Genomic DNA, 20005 nt, shown 5'->3' with positions numbered 1-20005 from the left:
TGAAGTGCTGGGGTTGTTCTATTACAAGGAGTGCAGTAGGCAGTGAAGTGCTGGTGTTGTCCTAATGCAAAGAGTGCAGTCGGAAGCGAAGTGCTGGTGCTGTCTGTTACAACTGGTGTAAATTTTCCTTTGTGAATGGGCCCACCAAGAGGAACCCTTTATGGATAGACTTACACCCCCAATCTTCCCTGGCTAGAGTTAAAAAGAAATGTAAAAGTTTGCTTTTCTAATCCATATTTTACCTGCCTTTAGCATTAGAGCTGGTTTCTATTGTTGGCTTAACCTTGACTAGTGCCAAGAAGCCTCAGTGATAATGGACTCAATAAATACCTTAAAGATACGATAAACAATCCATGCACCAACTCTTAGGGGCTGGAAACACTCAACATACTGCACAACCCCTCGATCCAGGATATTATCTATTGTTAAAGGCCCTCTCTCTAATTAGACGTCTTTGTCTGATCTTGGTTCTATAATTCGAAGAGAGCCCTTACAAGACAGGCTCAGCCTTCAGCTGGGGGCTCTAATGCTATGTTAGCATTCAGGTGACAATTATTTCCTCTGCCGAACAGAAAACTAAATAGGAAGTGACTATGTTGAAATATGATGACATGAGACTTGCTTCCCCCAAGGTGATCTTAATAGAACAGCATTATGTATGTTAATCAGAGTAGGGAATTAAGAGAGGAGCCCCCTGGTTTAAACCATTAGTAACCTGGCTGTGAGAAGGTGGCCTGATATATGCTGTCCACTAGTTCTAGTGGGCACCTTGTATCAGTCCAAACAACCCCCTATGGTGATAGGTTAAAGACAACCTTTATTGAAAGCTATCCTAGTGGTAGCTATGGAGAGCAGCCTTCAGGCTAAGTCTTGAAGGAATGTAAAGCAGCTTGTTTCACCAGTCTATAATCTCTTGAATGATCAAATGAAAGGACAACCACACCAGGTATTTATTTAAAATATATGTATTTAAGGTTAAACACACCCTCTAGTCTCTTTATGAGACTGGAGTTCAAAGTACTAAAGTTACAAGTGATTAAGCATCAGTAAAAGCACAAATACACGTTTGGGCCCTAGGGGCGTACCAAACCATATACTAAAAAAGTGGTATAAGAACCACGACTGGAATAGGCACTAGGCCTATTGCCTCTAGAATCGCTGGGACCCCAAGGAACCACCCAAGGTAGGAACACAGGGGACCCACGGGAACTGTATGCAGTGTGGAAACACAACCGCGGGTTCCCATTACTTTCTATGGGAAATTTGGCGGTTGGAATTTTAAAGATTAGGGACACTTCTAATCGAGTCAGGACCAAACCTTCTTGGAATTAGGAAGTTCTAGGGCTAGCACCCACGAGAGTACCTGAGTAATCGAGTTACCTCACCCAGGGAAGCCGGGTGCATAGGTGACTTTTGGTGTCGGGTCACGTTGTCGATTTCAATGGAAGCCTGCAAAGAACTGCTGCTGACGTGAAGAGGAGAAGTGTCCGGAGAGATCCAAGCCTGGATCTAGGATGTAAGGAACCTGAAAGCAGTGGGGACAGAGTCTGGGTCACTTGCCAGTGATCTAGGGCAGGATGGACCAATGTCCACAGATGTCAGGTGCTTCAGGTGAGTTGATGGGTGTCCTGACTCTTCAGCCACGAGGTTTAGGAGGCGTCGACGAAGTCCATGAGCCGGATTTGAGCTGTCCCCTGAACTCTGTCGAGTGCTGCGGTGTCGTCGACCAGAAAGGACCCAACAAGCCTTGGCAACGGCAAGTCTCAGGAAATCAGAGAAAGGACTGCGGTGCAGACCAGCAAGGTCTGATGGACTCACCCAGCAAGGGTAAGTAAGAGCAAGTCTGGAGCAACCAGAAAAGCCCCAACAGAAGTGGAGTTGCCTTCGTGGGGACCTGCTAGCCAATGGGCTAGTGATCGCGAAGGAGCCTCGAGCGGTCGCTCTGGAAGCTGGCCCACGCGTCATTCGTGGAGGCCAACAATCTTTGGTGCAGGAGGTGCTCAAGGCTGGGGCTACTCAGAGCCCAAAGCACAAATTCGAGGATGAACTGGGCTATGCACAGGGACACCTTGTGTGCCCCAGGCAGTGTCTCAAAAGCATTCTCTGAATGCACCCACCCTGCCCCAATACACATCTGCCTGTCTGGGGAGGTGCTAACACCTCCCTGTGACAAGAAACCTATTGTCCAGACCTCCTCTGCCGGAGTTTTCCCCAGCAGCAGGAGGCCAGACCCGTATCTGTGGCAGTGGCATCCATTTTGTGATGCCAGGGCTTTGAAAGGATTTAACCAGGTTTAGCCAGTGTAAACATGTCTCTCCCTCTAGAAGGGTGGAATGCTACCCCCACTGCCAGAACTAGCGTGGGGTAGTATTCCAAAGCGCTTGACACGGAACACAACATGTTCTGATGCAGCCATCCCAAAGTTAGCATTTACTGCGAGATTATAATGCACTATATGGTTTGGCTGTATCACAGAACAGTCATAAGGAAGCATTTCCGAATGCTGCAGAGGGGCTCAGCTCATGCTTGGGCACCCTCTCACACAAAACCAAGCACTCTGCTTTCAGGATTGTCAAGGTCTGCCATAGGAATGGATTATAGGTTTATATGTGTCTGTATAAGGTAGTGATATAGGTAGCCTATACCACAGTAAGGAGTGCAAGCACACCCTTACCCAGGTTGCAGTAGCAGACCTGTGGTGTCATTTTGGAGTGCTTCCCAGGGGTGGCATAATACATGCTGCAGCCCCTGGTAGGCCTCTGAGGTACCTATGTCCTAGGTACATAGTATACCATATACCAGGGGCTTCTAAGGCACTCCGAAATCCAATTAGATATGTACCTAATGTACATGGAAACCATTTTAGAGAGGAAGCAGCTAGGCTGGGGTCCTGATTAGTAGGGCCACAGCCAGACTAAGGTCGAAAAACAGTGAAACACAAGCAAAAAGTGGGGGTACCCATGTGAAGCAGATCCTACTCTCCTACACTGGCCTCGAGTGTGAGTGATGGAAATGAAATGATCATTCATACAGTGAAGTGCACATTGAAGATGAAATAGACACTCTCTTTCCTGACCAATGACAGAGAAGGCAGCAGGGATCCTGACTCTCTGAGATGGGGTGACCAGGACACTGGAGTCCATTAAAGGGTAAACTCACCTTTGTGGCCTCCAGGTCCAGGATCTGCCATTGCCAGGTGCGAGAGGTCTGTGAGGGAAGGAAGCATCATGTGTCCGGAGACCTCCCATGGAGTGTAGTACCCTAGCATCAGCTCCCCATTACACTCTAGTGAGTACAGCTCCACGCGGCGCGCTCCTCTACCTGCAGAGACGAGCAAAAGACGTTAGCAATCACAATCCAGCCAGCACCATCACAGTATCACCAGGGATGAGCTTGACAACCTACTGCATGGTGCAATCCAGTTGGGCTTTAAGGATATCCAACAATGGTGCACATACTTTCCACTCAAATTCATTGAGGCCTATTCACAAACTGCAATTTGTAGTCATTTTAGTAGTTTTACAATAGCACTATAAATGTACTACAGCATCCTACTCACAAGCCCTACGAATGCAAACACCCACCTCTCCTAACTTTCCTTTGGGGCGATCCTTAAGTGGGGTTATCTGGGCCCTGGGGTGCGAGGTCTCTGTCGTGCTTACTTGTTAGGGGCCGATTCCGATGTTGGACGGACTCAGGTCCGTTCGACATCGGTCAGGAGTCGTAACCGACTGACCTGCTGTCGTCGGTTACAGCCCTGCAAGTGTGATATGACTGAACAGGGTTCGGTCTCACTCGTATACTTCACAATACAAGCATACATTCCGAGCGGAATGCATGATAGCACTGTGAAAAGCAGGGGTGCAGTTCATCCCTGCACCCTGTGGCCGGCACCCCAAGGTACCTGCCACCGGGTGCAGGGATCCACAGAGGGGCACCATAGTTGCCCCCAGGCCGCCATTCGGCAGCCTCGCACCCTTGGGGGCCCTACTGGGGCCCACCAAAGACTGTTTCCAACTGCCTTTTCGTGCCGGAAAGACCGGCACGAAAAGGCAGGGAAAAACCATTGTATTCCCTCGGTCGTAAAGAGGCGGCCGGGGGAGTACTAAGGCATTTCCGGATGGCTGGCGACAGGCTCGGAGAGCCCGTCCGCCGTGCGGAAATCCGAGTCGGATTCCTTTCCGACCGAGCCCATCGGAATGGCTCGGTCTGGAAGAAATCCGGCCGACACATTCCGATTCGGTCGGAAGGGCTCCGACCATCGTTCGGAGCCCTACCAGCCGAAATCGGAATCGGCCCCTTAGTAGCAACTGTGGGTCGGACCAGGGGAGTGGCTGTGAAAACAGACATACTTACCTATAAATTGGGGGGGGTTAAGGGAGGAGTAAAGGGGCTTAGGGGGCTTAGGAAGGGGTTTATGGAGGGACAAGGACTCTTAGTAATCCCATTGCTATTCACAAACTGTACTTGTAAAGTTATAACATCCAAAAAGGGGCCAAAAACGGTAGTAGTTTGCTCCAGTTTAGAGCTTGAGTAAGTCTAGCACCACATATAGCCAACCACTGGTACTGCAACACCCTTCCTTAGAAAATAATAGACGTAGGGTCATATTTATCAAGCCATTTTCCCATTTGCAAACGGGCTGATTCTCAGCATCGGCCCGTTTGCAAATTGGAAAAGCCTTTTGGGATGTATCATCCCAAAAGGCTATCGCAAAATAGAGAATCGCAAAATTTGCAATTCTCTATTTTGCGAATGCAATTAAGGAATTGCAAATTGCGATACCTTAAATGCAAATCTGGAAGCACCAGAAATTTGCTATTTGGCCTAAAGGATTTGCAAATTACCACCAACTTCAAGTTGGTGGTAATTTGCGATTTTCTTTAAAAAAACACTTTTTTGATTTTTGAAAAGTGCCGTATGACGCACAGACATGCCCTTAGGGCATGTATGGGCGCAAAGTGTGCACACATGCAAATTTCAGGGGTGCAACAGGGTGTCCTTTTGGCACCCTTGCAACCTTGAAATTGCATTCTCAATTTACGATTCTCTAATTGGTAATCGCGAATTGAGAATGTCTTCCCATTCATTCCTATGGGCCTCCTAGCCCATGGGAATGAATGGGAAGGTATTCCTTATTCGCGAATCTCAATTTGCAATTCGCAAATAAGGAATATGTAGGATTCTCAAACTTGTTAACAAATCCTACATACATTGCATTTTGCGATTCTCTAATTGCGATTCGCTAAAAATCGCAACTTGAGAATCTCAAAACTCTTTTTTGAAACACATGGCCCATTAAGACTTATAATGAAACCCTAGAGGAAATAAAGTTATAATAAATTATGTAAAATAGTTTAAAACATAAATAAATATAATTTTATGTTAAAAAACTATTAAAAAAACCATATTTATTATTTCATTACAAATATTTTACCAACCGTTTTTGATTTAGAAATGAATGTAACATTCTTTTTTAGTAAAATATAATAGAAAAAAAATTTGAATTATTTCTGTACATCATTTTTAATATTAATTGCATGATAAAAAATATAATTTTAATACTTTAGATGGAAAATTATTTTTAAATGCACACTTCAGAAATGTATTTTTTTTAGTTAACTAAACCTTTTTACTTTTCCCTATACTTTACCATAGCGAGACTCCACAGTCAGGGTGGAGCTTTTCCCCAACATAAAGCATAGGTCACATTAAAAAAGCATATTAAACTTTATAATGAATTAGTAAAATATTTTTGTGTTAAATATAACTGTAAATTAAATTAACGTTGCATATTTACTTTAAATGTTGAACAAAATAAAAAATACTATGGGGCTATTAACTCAATTTTGAAGTACATCTTTCCTAAATTTAAATACATTAAATAAATAAAAAACATTTTTCTGAAGTTTAAATTAATAAATGTCCACATAAAGTTTTAAAAAATATTATTCATTAAAAATATTAAAAATTATTTATAGAATTAATTCTGCGTAATATAATTATATTTAATACAAATAATATTACATTACTTTTTAATTCAAGTAAGGTTATAAACTATTTTAAAAATAATTAATAAATATGTAACATTTCTGTATACTTTTTTACATTAAATTATATTTATGTTTTGAACAATTTAAAATAGTTTAAATAAATTTAATTTAACACTGTTCTATGGAGGTCAATTGTAAGTCCCTACTTGCATTACTTTCAATGGGAGGCCGTTCAGGAGAACGTCTCAGTAGTTGGCCATGTGTGGTGATGGACATACTACTGTTTCTTTATTGGCAGTAGTAACATACTCATAAATCTGGCTCCACCCACTTTTTCAGGGGTTTGAGACATGTAAGTCTACACTTTTGAGTAACTTTACACTTTGGATTTTGTGAATGGACAAAAGTAGTAGTTACTCAAAGGTGCAAGAGTAAGTGGTACTTAAATTACTCATGAGTCTAAGTTACCTGTGTGAATAGTGCTGATTGTATGTAAATATTTCTCATATACATTGCAATTCTGAATGGATTTTACTCTTCGGTGGGTTGGCAATCCCAGCTGTAGCTATACGTGTATACGTTTTCCCTCGGACACACCTTTAAGATCAGCGTCCTTCCTTCTATCTAAACTTCACCTTGCCTTAGCACTCAGGTACCATAGGATCCTTCCTCTCTGTATCTTCTTCTTTCTATCCAGATCGTTCCAGGCACTGGGTAGACATGAACCCTTGAGTGCCTGGAAGAAGCGCATTTGTACAACCTGAGTGGGGCTTCACGTCTCACCGAGATTGGCTGGGGTGCTGCGGGTCCGGCTGGGAAGCCTGATGACCAGATGATCGCTGAGCTTCGGGAAGGGGGTTCCTGGACCCTGAGTAGCCACAGGGAGGCCAGCGGTGGACGGGATGCTGGACACACCAGCACTATCTGCTTGCCGGCTGTACCCACGGATGTCAAACCGCGTGGCCGGGTGTCGATCTTGCAGCGGGCGGACAAGTAACTTGGCCAGTTTGTACTCCAGGTACAACACGGTCCTAGAAATTAATGTGAGAAAAAAAAGAACACATATTTACGTAAGCATTGGGCATGCTTTGACTGCATTTTAGGCAGAGCAGCAGGCGCTAGCTGACAAACTCCCCTGATCCTCCCCCTCCTCCTGCTCTCAAAGAAATATCATCGAGGGCAACACAGCGAGGGCAACACAGCGGTAATTTTGAAATCGCGCTTGCTTGATATAATGTAAGCAGCCTACGCCTTTTAATTCATTAGAAATTTCGCGTTTTTTAACATGCACTTACCCACTTACTGGGAAAACTCTCCCCCCTCGGTGTAGCTGGAAAGGCTTTCTGGGAAATGTAAGATCTCTCCCTAAGCACGCAGTAGAGCTTTGGGATCTTCTGGACAACGACTCACCCGACATTGGCCTCATCACTGAGACATGGCTAAAACCCTCAAACACTCCAGCAATCACCATTGCCTTACCCGAAGGGTAAAAAAACCTTAGGCTCGACAGACAGCCCAGAACCGGTGGTGGGATTGCTATAATCCACAACGACCGGGCAAAAGTGTCCATTCTGGAACAACACTCTAATGACACGATTGAGATCTTAATATTCAAGCTCGACCTCTCCCCTCAAATAAACTGGAAGGGAGCTCTGGTCTACCGCCCCCCGGGCCCCCTAGCTAACTTCTCTCTCTTGTTACTGGAATTACTTGCCCCCCATGTGATCTCCTCCAACAAATTCAACATCCATAGTGAAATCCTAGCCAATACAGGTACCGCATCCTTCCTCAACGATCTCTCCACCCTCAACCTTTATAAAATCAACCATGGCCCTGCCCACTCAGCCGGACACACACTGGACATCATCTTTTCTAACTCCCCCCTTCTCACATGCAACGCTCCTGAACCAGTCACTTGGTCTGACCATGCCATCATTAATTTCCAGCTACAGGAACTTAATGTGACCCATCGTTATACTACTCAAAACCGACCCTCATACAGACAATGGTATAAAATCAATCCTGACACTTTTGCCGCTACCTTTATCGCACCAATAAACTCCCCCATGACAAACTAGAAGACAGCCTAGCACACCTCAATCAATCCGCTCATCCAAAAGCACATCACCCAAGGCAGCATGGTTCTCCCCGGAACTCCATGTAGAAGAAACCAGCTGTAAAAACCTTGAAAGGAAATGGCGTCGCACCAATCTTGAAGCCAACAACGAGAAGTACAGAGCCGCCTTGTCTCTCTATCATAAAAATATTAAACGTACTCGCAAATCTTACATAGCTCTTCAACTCAGTACAGCTAAAAACACCCCTAAAGCCATATACAAATTCTGAAAACTTTCACTCATCCCATAGTATGTGAGACTACAGAAGTCCCCTCTCAAACACTCTGCGATAAAATTAGTAACCACTTCATACAAAAAATAGACACCATCTATAACAAAATCATCTCCTCAAAGAACCTCCCCTATTCAGATACTACTCCTGATATCCCCCCCACTCCCCACCCAACCTCACTACCCTCCTAAAATTCCCACCACTCACACAAGAAGACACCGAGTCCATATGGCCAAAATCACCTCCGGCTCTCCGTTAGACACAATGCCGGCCAAGATCATGGCATCCTTAGCAAAACAACTCTCTCGCCCCGTCTGCTCCCTTCTAAACCAATCACTGGAGGAAGGACATCTACCTCTTGCCTGGAAAGCGGCCCGAATCATCCCCATCAGGAAAAACACTAACTTACCCTCAGATAACTTGTCTAACCTCCGCCCCATCTCCCTCCTGCCATATCTAAGCAAAACCATAGAAAAACATGTGAATAAACATCTATCCGACCATTTAGAAGCAATCGGCTACCTTGACCCGACCCAATCGTGCTTCCGCCCAAACTATAGCACAGAATCTGCCCTCGTAGCCGTCACCTACAACATCAGACGCACCGTAGATCAAAACCAACCTACCCTCCTCGTGCTATTAGACCTTTCGGCAGCGTTAGATACGGTCGATCATCAGATTCTGCTCACAAGATTCAGGGAGGCAGGAATCGGGGGGACGGCCCTGAAATGGATGAACAGCTTCCTTGCTAATCGCTCCCAGACCATCAATCTCTGACCTTTCTGGTCTAATCCTCAAGACCTTACCAAGGGAGTTCCACAGGGTTCTTGCCTAAGCCCGACCATGTTCAACATATACATTGCCCGCCTGGCCACCTTATTGAGGCACTATGGATCCGTCCCAATATCCTACGCGGATGATACACAGCTCACATTCTCCTTCAACAAAACCTCCCAGACAGCTCAACGCACATTCTCTTCCGGCATGATGGCCATATCTCGCTGGATGGAAAACAACTTCCTCCAGCTGAATGCCGGAAAGACGGAAGTCATGCTCTTCGGTGATGCCCCTCTCCTGTGGACCCCGCAGTGGTGGCCTCCAGAACTGGGCACCCTCCCACCCCGGCAACTTCAGTAAAAAACCTCGGGTGCTCCTCGAACAGTCCCTCACTATGAAAAAACACGTATCACACACAGTGGGCTCATGCTTCCACATACTGAGCCTTCTAAAGAAAGCCTTCCCCTATCTCCCCGACTCCATCAGAAAGACCCTTACCAAGACCCTAGTGCTGAGTAAGTTAGATTATTGCAATGCTCTCCAGATCGCAGCCAACGAGTCTTCACTTGACCGATTGCAGGTGGTACAGAACACCGCTGCTTGTCTGATCTTAAATGCACCTTACAGATCTGCCTCTCTCCCCCTCCTCCATCAACTCCATTGGCTGCCCATACGACTACGCGTAAAATTCAAGATATGCTGCCTCACTCACAAAGCGATCTGGGGAAACAGCCCTCCCTATCTGGCGGAGAGACTCCACCTCTACACTCCCCTCCGATCTCGACGCTCCAGATCCAAATCGCTCTTACAAGTCCCAAGATTAGGAAAGCACGAACAGGAGGAAAATGTTTCTCCTACCTGGCCCCTCGCATTTGGAACCAGCTACCGCTGGCCTTAAGACAATGCCCCGACCACTGGAAGTTTAGGAAAGCTCTGAAAACCGCCCTGTTCCCAGCCTGATAACCTCGACCTATGCTTCACTGCCTCCTCCGAGCGCTGAGATACCCTCCCGGGGATGATTCAATGCGCTATATAAAATAATAAGTCAAAATCAATCAAAAATCTCCAAGTGATGACAGACTCAGAGCACATTTCCTTTTTTCACACCGATGGCGCTATGTGGGCAGCAGCAGAGGGTCTGGCAATGGGCGAGGGGAAGTGCCTACCTGTAGAGTTTATTTATAATAATACTCTAAGTTCTTGCTGCTCTGACCATTTAGAGCTGAGAACACAGTTTACTACGGGATACAAAAAAGTGATGGATGGAATGCTTGAATTTATCTCATCTCCTGGTAATTACTCAGGCCGCATCCCAGTCCACAATTATTTTCCATACCATGCCACCTCAGTTTGGACTCAGCAATATGCAAATCAGTCTTTACCCTGCTCCAATGGGAACAGTCCAGACTGAACAACCAGGCTAGGTCCTCCCTGGCCAGGACATAAGCAACCAAGAACCAGTTTCTCCCTAGCTAGGGTTCATCAGCTAGGTTGTAGCTAGGCTCCAGTGACACGGTGTGCATGGACCTGGGCATATCCGTCCCTCCTAGAATGACTCACTAAAGTATACAAAAAAGTGATGGATGGAAACCTTGAATTAATCTCAAACACTAGTAATTCCCGGGCTGCATCCCAGTTCATTGTTTTTTTTTTTTGTTGAAACATTTTTTATTGTTTTCCAACACATCGATACAACAATCAACTCTCAAACCCCGCCCATTCAGGAAATACCCCACATATACCAGCATTTCCACTCAACCGTCCCACCCGGCCCCTCCCCCCCCTCCCCCACCCTCTGTCAGTGCGCCCCCATCTGCTACCCCGGTCCCACTCTCGATGCGTCCCCTCCCCCTGGTCAATGCAATACAGGGGCCCCACCGTTCCCTAAATCAACAGGACCTTCCCCCTAGCCCAGTCCAAAGTGTAGGCGGTCAAGGCCCGCCGTCCCGCCTCAACTACTCCCCACTCCCCACTACCACTTCCCCCTCAGACCCACTCCCTTCCTCCCCCGACTCGGACATCAACCCCTGGAGTTCTACCACCAACGCTTCCCATGCCCGGGCTGTCGCTAGCGCTTTTTCGTCATCTCGCCGGAGGGCCAGTTGCACCCGGAGCGTGCCCTCAGCCCCCGCCCAACGCACTAGGGCTGATCTCCAACGCAGGAAGCTGGGTCCCCCCCTGGATTTCCAGTGCAGAGTCAATTCCCTCTTGGCCATTATCAGCCCTAGATCATAAAATTTGCTTGTGACCTTCGTGCGACGAGTGTGGGGGAACCAAAGCAGCAAGCAGGTCCCCATCTCCGGACCAATGGAGCGATCCGTGACCCGGTTCAAGCAATCTACCACCGCTTCCCAGTAGTCACCCAACTGCCTACAGGCCCAAAACATGTGTCGAAAGTCTGCACCGTCCACCCCGCACCGCGGGCACTGAGAGTGCGCTCCCCCGAAATATTGTAGTATCTTGGCCGGTATCAGGTACGCTCTGTGTAATGTAAAAAACTGGACTAACTGGAACCTGGCATTCCTCGTCCCCTTCCATGCCCTCCGCACCAGCGTGGACCATGTAGACTCAGGGATCTCTTTCCCCAGGTCCGCCTCCCACTTTTCCCTCAAGGCGCCCAAGGGGAGGAGGCTCTCCGTCGACAGCCGGCGATAAAGGCATGTGATGGCCTTGGCCGTCCCCGCCGCCATCACTACGTATTGGCAACCCGCGGCAGTCGGGGGCTCCGACAGCCCCACGTTCCAATGCCTCTGGAGGCTCGCCACCAAGGCCGCATGAAGAAGGAAGTCTCCCCGCGGAAGCCCATAAGAGTCCTGCAAGTCTTGAAAAGGCAGCAGTACTCCCTCTCGAAATAAGTCCCCTACCATCTGTACCCCCAGTTCCTCCCAGACCGCTAATCCCGACCAATCTCCTCCATGCGGGAACGCCGTACACATCCCCAGGGGGATCTCCGGGGCATAGGGGTGAACTATGGCGGCCTTTCTCTGGCATCTGTTCCAGCATAACCGGAGGGTACGTTCCTCCATGGTGAGCTGGGCGAGGTCTAACCTCTGGTGAAGGACTATAAAGGCCAGCACGTGGCGCGGGATTAGTCTGCCCTGGGGGCCTTCCGGGCCCCTGTACTCCCTGGCCACCACCTGCGTGAGCCACTGGAGCTGGGCCGCCAGATAGTACCATTCGAAATCCGGAGCCGCCAAGCCCCCCTCCGCCCACGGCCGCCGCAAGGTGGTCAGCGCCACTCGACGCCTTCCCGAGCCCCAAATGAAGCTCGTGGTGAATACCCGCAGCCGCGCAAAAAACGACGCTGGGATCCATATTGGAAGGGTGCGAAAATAATAAAGGAGCCGCGGCAGCGCCACCATTTTCAGCAGCGCCACCCTCCCAGCACACGAGAGCGGGAGCGTTTTCCAAAATCCCATACTACTCCTTAGGCCTCGAAGCGCTCTACCCACATTCCCTTCCAGCAAATCGGCCTGGGTATGGTAGATGTTAACCCCCAGATAACGGAGACAGCTGCCTTCCCAGCGGATGTGACCCAACGCCTGCAGGGGCTGTCCCCCTCGCGACAACGGGAACAAACATGTTTTACGCCAGTTGACCTTAAGCCCAGACAGCCGACCAAACACCTCCAAAAGGGCAACCGCTCCCTCCAGTGCACCCGCCGCGTCCTCCAAGAACATCAGTAGATCGTCCGCATAGAGGGAGATATAATGCGTATCTTCCCGCAAGGAAACCCCTACATACGCACCCCCTCGTCGGGCATGAGCCGCCAATGGTTCAATGGCCAGCGCGAACAGCAAGGGGGAGAGGGAACACCCCTGTCTCGTCCCCCTCCGGACATGGTAGGAGGCCGATATGGTGACCCCCGTCTTCACCCGGGCTGTAGCCTCGCTATAAAGCAACGTGGTCCAGCGCACAAAGTCCTCCCCCAAGCCGAACTCCCGCAACACTCGATACAAATAAGGCCATTCCACACTATCGAAGGCCTTTTCTATGTCGACCGACAGCGTACAGGCCTCCGGGAAGACCTCCCGGTCCAGTTCCATCACTCGCAGTAACCTTCTCACGGAAGTGGCAGTGCTGCGTCGAGGAATAAAGCCAGCCTGATCCGGGTGGACTAAGGCGGCCATATGACCCAAGAGGCGCGACGCCAGTACCTTACTCAATATCTTATAGTCCACAGTCAACATGGAGAGCGGCCGATACGCCGTGCGCGCGTCGGCCTTCCCTCCGGGCTTTAATAAGGGTATCACAATCGCCTCCCGAGCAGAGGCGGGTAAGCACCCACGTCGCCAGGCTTCGCTGTAGAGGGCCTGCAGCTGCGGGGCCAACAGATCCGGAAACGCCGCATAGAACTCGACAGGCAACCCATCTGCCCCCGGGGTTTTCCGACGTGCCATGTGTCTAATCGCCGCCCGAATTTCGCCCAGCGATATGGCACCGCCAAGTTCTTTCCCAATCTCCGGGTCCAGGCGAGGTAGGCGGGCCTCCAGCAAGAAGTCCGCTAGGCCCTCAGGCTCCCCCTCCATGGTGCTGTCGTATAACCCAGCGTAGTATCCGGCGAACTGCTGATTTATCCCCTTCTGGTAATAAACCGGGGCACCCCCCGCGTCAGCCAGGGCAAGTATCGGTTCCCCCCGGGCCGCCGGGTTCGCCAACCAAGCCAAAAGGGATCCCACCTTATCGCGCTCCGCGTGCGCTCGCATTAGGTAGCTTTTATGGTCGAAGCAGCGGAGCCTCTCCACCTGCACCGCCACACCCTCACGTGCCTCAGCAACCGCAGCCAACTCACCGCTTCCCGACTGATGCGCCCGTTCCGCCGCCCGCAGCCGAGCCTCCGCCCCATCCACCTCCTTCAATAGCGACTTCCTCACTCCGGCTGTGGACGAGATACAAACCCCCCGAACAACCGCCTTGAGCGCGTCCCATTCCGTCGCCCGGCTTGCCGTCGTGCCCGAGTTTCGCTCGAAATATTGTGTTAAGCATTCACTAACCTCAGCCCGGAAGACCGGGTCCTCCAGAAGCAGAGGGTTAAGACGCCACGTGGGAATAACTTGCCGCTGCCTGGACCACTGCAACACCCCCATACAGGGGTTATGGTCCGAGAGAGTTTTCGCTAGATATTCACTATGTCGCATCAGCGAGTGGACGTCCGAAGAACACAGTATACCATCCAATCTGACATACAGCTCATGGGGGGCAGAATAGAATGAGTAATCCCTGTCCAGCGGGTGATGAGTACGCCAAGTGTCTACCAGACCCCAGGTGTCCTGCCAGCTGCTTCGAGTATTGGCCACCCGACGCACCGCCGACTGTGCCAGGGGAGGGTGGGACCTATCCAACTCCACATCCGTCACTGAATTAAAGTCCCCTCCCAGTACCACCGGCCCCGTCAAATACGCCGCCAACTGCCCCGACAGCCTGGAGAAAAACGCCGCCTGGTCCATATTAGGGGCATATACGCTACACATGCTCAAATCCCTCCCATCCAGCCGCCCCTGCACTGCTACAAACCTGCCCTCTGGGTCTACCAATGTCATCAGGGGTTGGAAAGGGACACCCGCTCTCACCCAGATCAGAGCCCCCCGGGCAAACCTCGAAAAGGTGGTGTAGTATAATTGGCCCCGCCAGCGCCGCTGCAATGCCTTCCCCTCCTCTCTATCTAAGTGGGTCTCTTGAAGGAAGGCTACCTGAACCCCTCACCGCACTAAGTATGCATGGATTTTATGTCTCTTCACCATAGAGGTGAGCCCTCTCACATTCCAAGTCACAATTCTCAATTCAAGGGGGGTCCCCATCCCATCGTCGAACCAACCATCCCTTCCTACCCCTCCAAGGCACACTGACAACCCCCTGAAACCCTAAAACATCCCAACTCCCCGATTCCCCACCCCTCCCCAGAACAGGCTCTAAACCGCAGTCACCCATCCAAATATTCCCCCAAACAGAAACCAAATACTCTGGTAGCCACCAGGGTCTCACTATGTCCGTGAGGGCGAGGTGGTGACTCTACGCCTGACGGGTTTGACGGTAGTCCTCCCCAAAGCATCCATGCCCAGTCTCCGTCATTGTCACTCCCCCCCAGCGGTCCACCCCCCGCAAGCTCCCCCACCCCCACCCCCGGGGTCCCCAAGAATCTCCAGACCTTCCATCCATGGGCACCACCTGGTACCCGGCCCTCCCTAAGCCCCAGCAAGCCCGAATCAGCGTCCCTCTCCACACGTACCCAGTCCTCCCTGCCCAAGTCCCTTAGTTCAGAGCCCGAGCACTCCCCAAACCTTCAGGCGTCCAACATTCCCATTCCATCCGCCGTCCCCGGGGTAACATCTGGCAGCACCTCCGCTTCGTCGATAGCGCCATCCGAATGGGAGTCCTCCGTGCCCTTCCTAGAGCCCGAATCCTCGCTGGGCTGGGAGGCCGTGGCCCCGGAAATCACAGAGACCGCCCGCAGCGCAGCTCGCCTCTCCAGAGCCGTCTGGGACGCACCCGGAGATCGGGCCCCCGCCGTCCTCATCCTGTTGCGTCTGTTGCGACGGGCCTTCGTCGGGGTACCCCCCGGCCCCTCTCCAGCAGCATGCGCCGCCGCTCGGGGTCTGGCCGACTCCAGCCAACTCCAGGCTGCCGCAGGGTCAGTGAAGAAGAAAGCCGCCCCATCCATCACCACTCGGAGACGGGCCGGGAACAACAAAGAGTATTGCAGCCCCTCTTCCCGCAGTGCCCTCTTCACCGCCAGGAATGAGGTACGTCTGCGCTGAACCTCCATGGGGTAATCCGGGTAAATAGAGACCCGAGCGTTCTCCACCTGGTAGGGTCCCGAAGTTCTGGCCCTCTGAAGGATAATATCCCGGTCCTTATAATGCAGCAGACGGGCCACCACCGGCCGGGGCGGCCTGCCCGGGTCCGGGGGACGGGCCGGAACCCTATGCGCCCTCTCCAGAGTAAAGAACCGCGTAAGTCCCTCGGGCGCCACCACCTCTTGCAGCCAGGTCTCCAGGTAGGTTAGCATATCTCCCCCTTCGATCTTTTCCGGCAGCCCGACTACGCGAATGTTATTGCGGCGGTTGCGCCCTTCAGCATCCTCGGCCCTCTTTTCCAGGGTCACCACCCGCCGTAGGAGATCCGCTGTCTGATCCTCCAATACCTTCTGCGCTGGCTCCACCAGGTCCATCCTGTCCTCCGTGGTCTTGACCCTGTCCACCAACTTCCTGTGATCCGCCCGGAGCAGCCCCAGGTCCGAGGATACCTGGGCGATATCATTCTGTAGCGCCGTTTTTGTGTCCGCTATGGCCTGTAAGATTTGGTCGAGCTGTCGCTGCTGTAGGCCCGCCGCAGAGTCGGCGCCAGTGCCACCCTTGCCGCCATCGGTAGGGTCCCCCGCCGCCTCCACCGAATGCCCTCCCGGCTTGAGTCGCGGCTTGCCCATGCTCCCGGCCAGGCGGTGCTTCCGAGAGGCCCCCCCCAGGCGGCCTCCAGGCCCGCTCACCAGACCTGCGGGCAGTGCACCCCCTCATCGGCCTCCTGGGCCTGCTCCACCGAGCCTTCGGTCCACCAGGGAACCAGCGCCCTCCTGCCTCTCACCGGGTGCCTCGGCGGGGGGGGCCACCAGCCGTCTCTAGAGCTGCTGTGTCCGGGGCCTTGTCCGGTCCTCTCCACTGTCCTCCGAGGGACGTCGGGACTGTCGCACCACCCAGAAGCCAGGACTGCACGTCCGCTGCCTGTGGCCAGTCAAGCCGCTACCTCCAAGGGGTCACTGCACCCACCGCGTTGGCCCACTAAACACGTGGCGTCTCACTGCGGGCTCTCCAGTTCCAGGCCCTCCTCTACCGACACAAGCCCAGTGCCGTCCGCCGTGTCGCCGCTGCCCTGCAGCTCAGCCACCGCCGCTGGGTCACTCTACTGCTGGCATCCCAGCCCCGGGCTCCGCTCTGAGGGCGAGCCCCGCCGCCACTCTCCGACCAGCAGGGCCAGGCCGGCACTTCCGGCGCCCACGGCCGATGCAGCCTCACTTCCGGCCCGCTCCTCCAGCACTGTGGACCGCTGCTTCCCGTCCTCTCAGAGGCCGCCCAAGATGGCCGGCGGCCGCCCGCCTCCGCCGCTTCTCTGGCGCCGCGTCCGCCCACTGCGCTGCGTTCCACTCCGTCCGGCTGCTCCAGGGGTCCCGAGGTGGCAGGGGGAGCCCTCCGGGAGCGTCAGACCGCTGGGGGGACACTCGTTTCAGGATCAGTTGCTAGGCTGGATGCGGAGCTCGTCGCTCACGCGTCCATGCCCGTCAGCTGCCAAGCCACGCCCCCATCCCAGTTCATTGTTACAGCAAAACGCAACACAAACCCTGTGATACAGGAAGGTGTGGATCGGTGAGGGCAGCTTCTCAACTGAGAGGATCTACAGGCTTCCATGGAGGTGGTGTCTTGGGTGAATGCACCCACGCATTTGTGAAGAGTCTGTGTAAAAATTGGTCCTTGACTGTTTGAGTCCAGATCAACAATCTTATCTCGTACTGTCAGCTAACCATCACATCCTTTGATTCTCACTGCCACCACAGTACTGGGTTCAAACAGTCTGAAGCTTAAAAAGGCAGCAGAGGAGCAGTCAAGCACTATCTTGCAGTGGCAGGGACACGGGTACATTTGTAGTCTATTAACAGTAGGGACCAGACGTACATTCATAGTCTATTAAAAGCTGCGTACGTGCTTTTGGATTGCACAGCTAGTAAAGTTTAATTTACATCATTCTTTTTGAATGTGCAGTATTGACAAGCTTCAATGAGCCTGGATATCTTATTTCTCAACATTGAACATGTGCGTAACCCTTACTTACTGGCTGGAGATATTCTATCTAAATTTAGCCTTGAGGAAGTCTCATAAGGGATGAAACGTGTTGGCTGAGACCCTCCATGAGGAAATATCAGCAACATATCTACAATTCCTCGCTAAACAATTGTACTTGCAATCAAGGGACTGACAAGACTGTATGTAGATTGAAGATTTGATGAGTTATTCTTTCTGATATTGATTTGAAGTAAAAATAAAACATCGATCACCTGAATGTTTGAAGTTGTTAATGATTTCAGGGGCATCTGCTCTAATCCATGTAAGTAATAAGAGTGTTACATATACTATGATGTGTTAATGGACATACCAAACGGACCCAAACAGATGTGGGTGAAGGAAGTCATACATGATGAGTGCGCCACTATTCTGCATTCTTTGTACATTCAGGTACTGTTCAATTAAAGGTAAGGACAGGGTACGTACACTCAAAGTTTAATGAAGGTAGGGACCAGCCGTACATTCATCGTGTATTGAAGGCAGGGAATAGAGTTAAGTTCATGCATTTGCATTTTTAGAGAAAGGGAAGAACAATTATTTGTTGCATTGCTGGAGCAGAGTTTTTCGTTGAAAATCTATTGGGTTTTTAAGCTCTGGTTTGTCTATTTGTCGAAAATAAAATTATTAATTTTTAATTATTAATTATTCGTTTCGTGTAAATGTTCTGACTAATCAATACGAATTAACAAAAGAAAACGAGACGTGGGAATGCGTTCGTATTGCTTACTAATAATGTGCATGTTTTATTAAATAAACGTTGCTGAGTGCTGTTTATTTTAAAGCACAAAACGCTTTTGAAATGTCGTGTACTAATGCTTTTCTGTGTTGCAAAGGCTAGATAATTACATACACATAAGGGTATTAGTGGGGTTAACACTGTTTAATCACTATGCTGTGGTAACGTTGTTTTTGTCTCTTTTAATTAAGATGGTACGTTTTGGCCTAGTAAAAAAATGGCTGCCGTTTAAAGCCTGCATTCGAGTAACTGAACTTTGATGAGAAGGCCTTGCTGAACATGGTCGAGAGTCATCTGACCACAGTCTTCGCCTGGTTTAAAAGTTTTCCGTGAGGACAGCAGCTCTGGGCGAACATCCAAGTGCATCTGAGTAACCTTGGAGGACAAAGGAGCCACAATGAACTTTGTGATCACAATGCTGGTTCCGAGGAAATATGAACATGAAGAGATACATTTGAAAATTTTAGTTCCGTCTTCCGTCTTTTTTATTTTTGTGATTTTTCTGAGCGGAGATTTTCCAAATGTAGCGATGCTACATCCTTTCCTGCTCGCTCTGCTCAGCGGTTCAGCGGATATCTAAAACATTTTATGTTGCCTTCTTTTGTTAAATTTATTATAAATATTGTTAGCCTAGAGAGGGTCTTATGCCACTTCTTCCCAAATCTGCGTTGGTGAGGATCGATGCAGTGAGGACGGCGACTCGGGAGACTTCTACTGAGAGACCTGTCCTGACCCATTCTGACATTTAGCTAGAATAGGTAATTATGAGAATAATGATTTACTCTGATTGATTTCTTGACTAATTTTAGATAAAGTATCATAATTTTAAATACAGTGTTGGTGGTTATTTCTTGTCAATTATTGAGTACTCTATTTTGATTATTGTTGTATAGATTGTTTAGATCATGACTCAGGACAGTTACAATTAGGTCTTATCGATCTCAGTGTAGATGCAGGGTGTTTAGGAGTTTCTTTTCCACAGGTTCAATGCTGGTAGAGTATTTGAGTGTATGTTAGTAAATTGGGCCCAAGTGTATGATGAGTGTATGTGCGTGTATCTGTGAAATTACTCTATCCGTGGAAGTAGGGAGAATTTGTACACCCCGATCTGCACCAGCATCGCCTCCTCAATGGAGAGAAGCATGATAAACGCAAGCCTCCCAATTTAAAGGAGAAACCAGAGTAAAGGAGTCATTCTTTGACTGCACGCCCGACCTGGCTGGCGGCTGCCTTACAAGGCCGAACCCGGTGTAATGTTTTTACTGCTCAATGTTTGGACTAATTACCCTTCTTTGACTGATCTCATGTTTTTCAAAAATGGG

The 20005-nt window shown here is 50.1% G+C and overlaps 1 protein-coding gene across 1 annotated transcript in view; it reads right to left on the bottom strand.

The window, feature by feature from the left end:
• LOC146813699 (uncharacterized) overlaps window positions 1-20005 on the bottom strand; it is a 616738-nt gene that overhangs the window by 293541 nt on the left and 303192 nt on the right. The window contains exons 4-5 of the mRNA XM_085610187.1: window positions 6777-7024; window positions 3160-3321 (exon numbers count right to left, since the gene is read on the bottom strand). Of these exons, the coding sequence (XP_085466313.1) occupies window positions 3160-3321; window positions 6777-7024 (410 nt within the window). The remainder of the gene's footprint in view (window positions 1-3159; window positions 3322-6776; window positions 7025-20005) is intronic.

This window comes from Triturus cristatus, chromosome 6 (genome assembly GCF_964204655.1).
Source record: "Triturus cristatus chromosome 6, aTriCri1.1, whole genome shotgun sequence".
Taxonomy (NCBI): domain Eukaryota; kingdom Metazoa; phylum Chordata; class Amphibia; order Caudata; family Salamandridae; genus Triturus; species Triturus cristatus.
The sequence above is the reverse complement of the archived record's forward strand: the minus strand, read 5'-3'. Positions and strand labels throughout refer to the sequence as shown.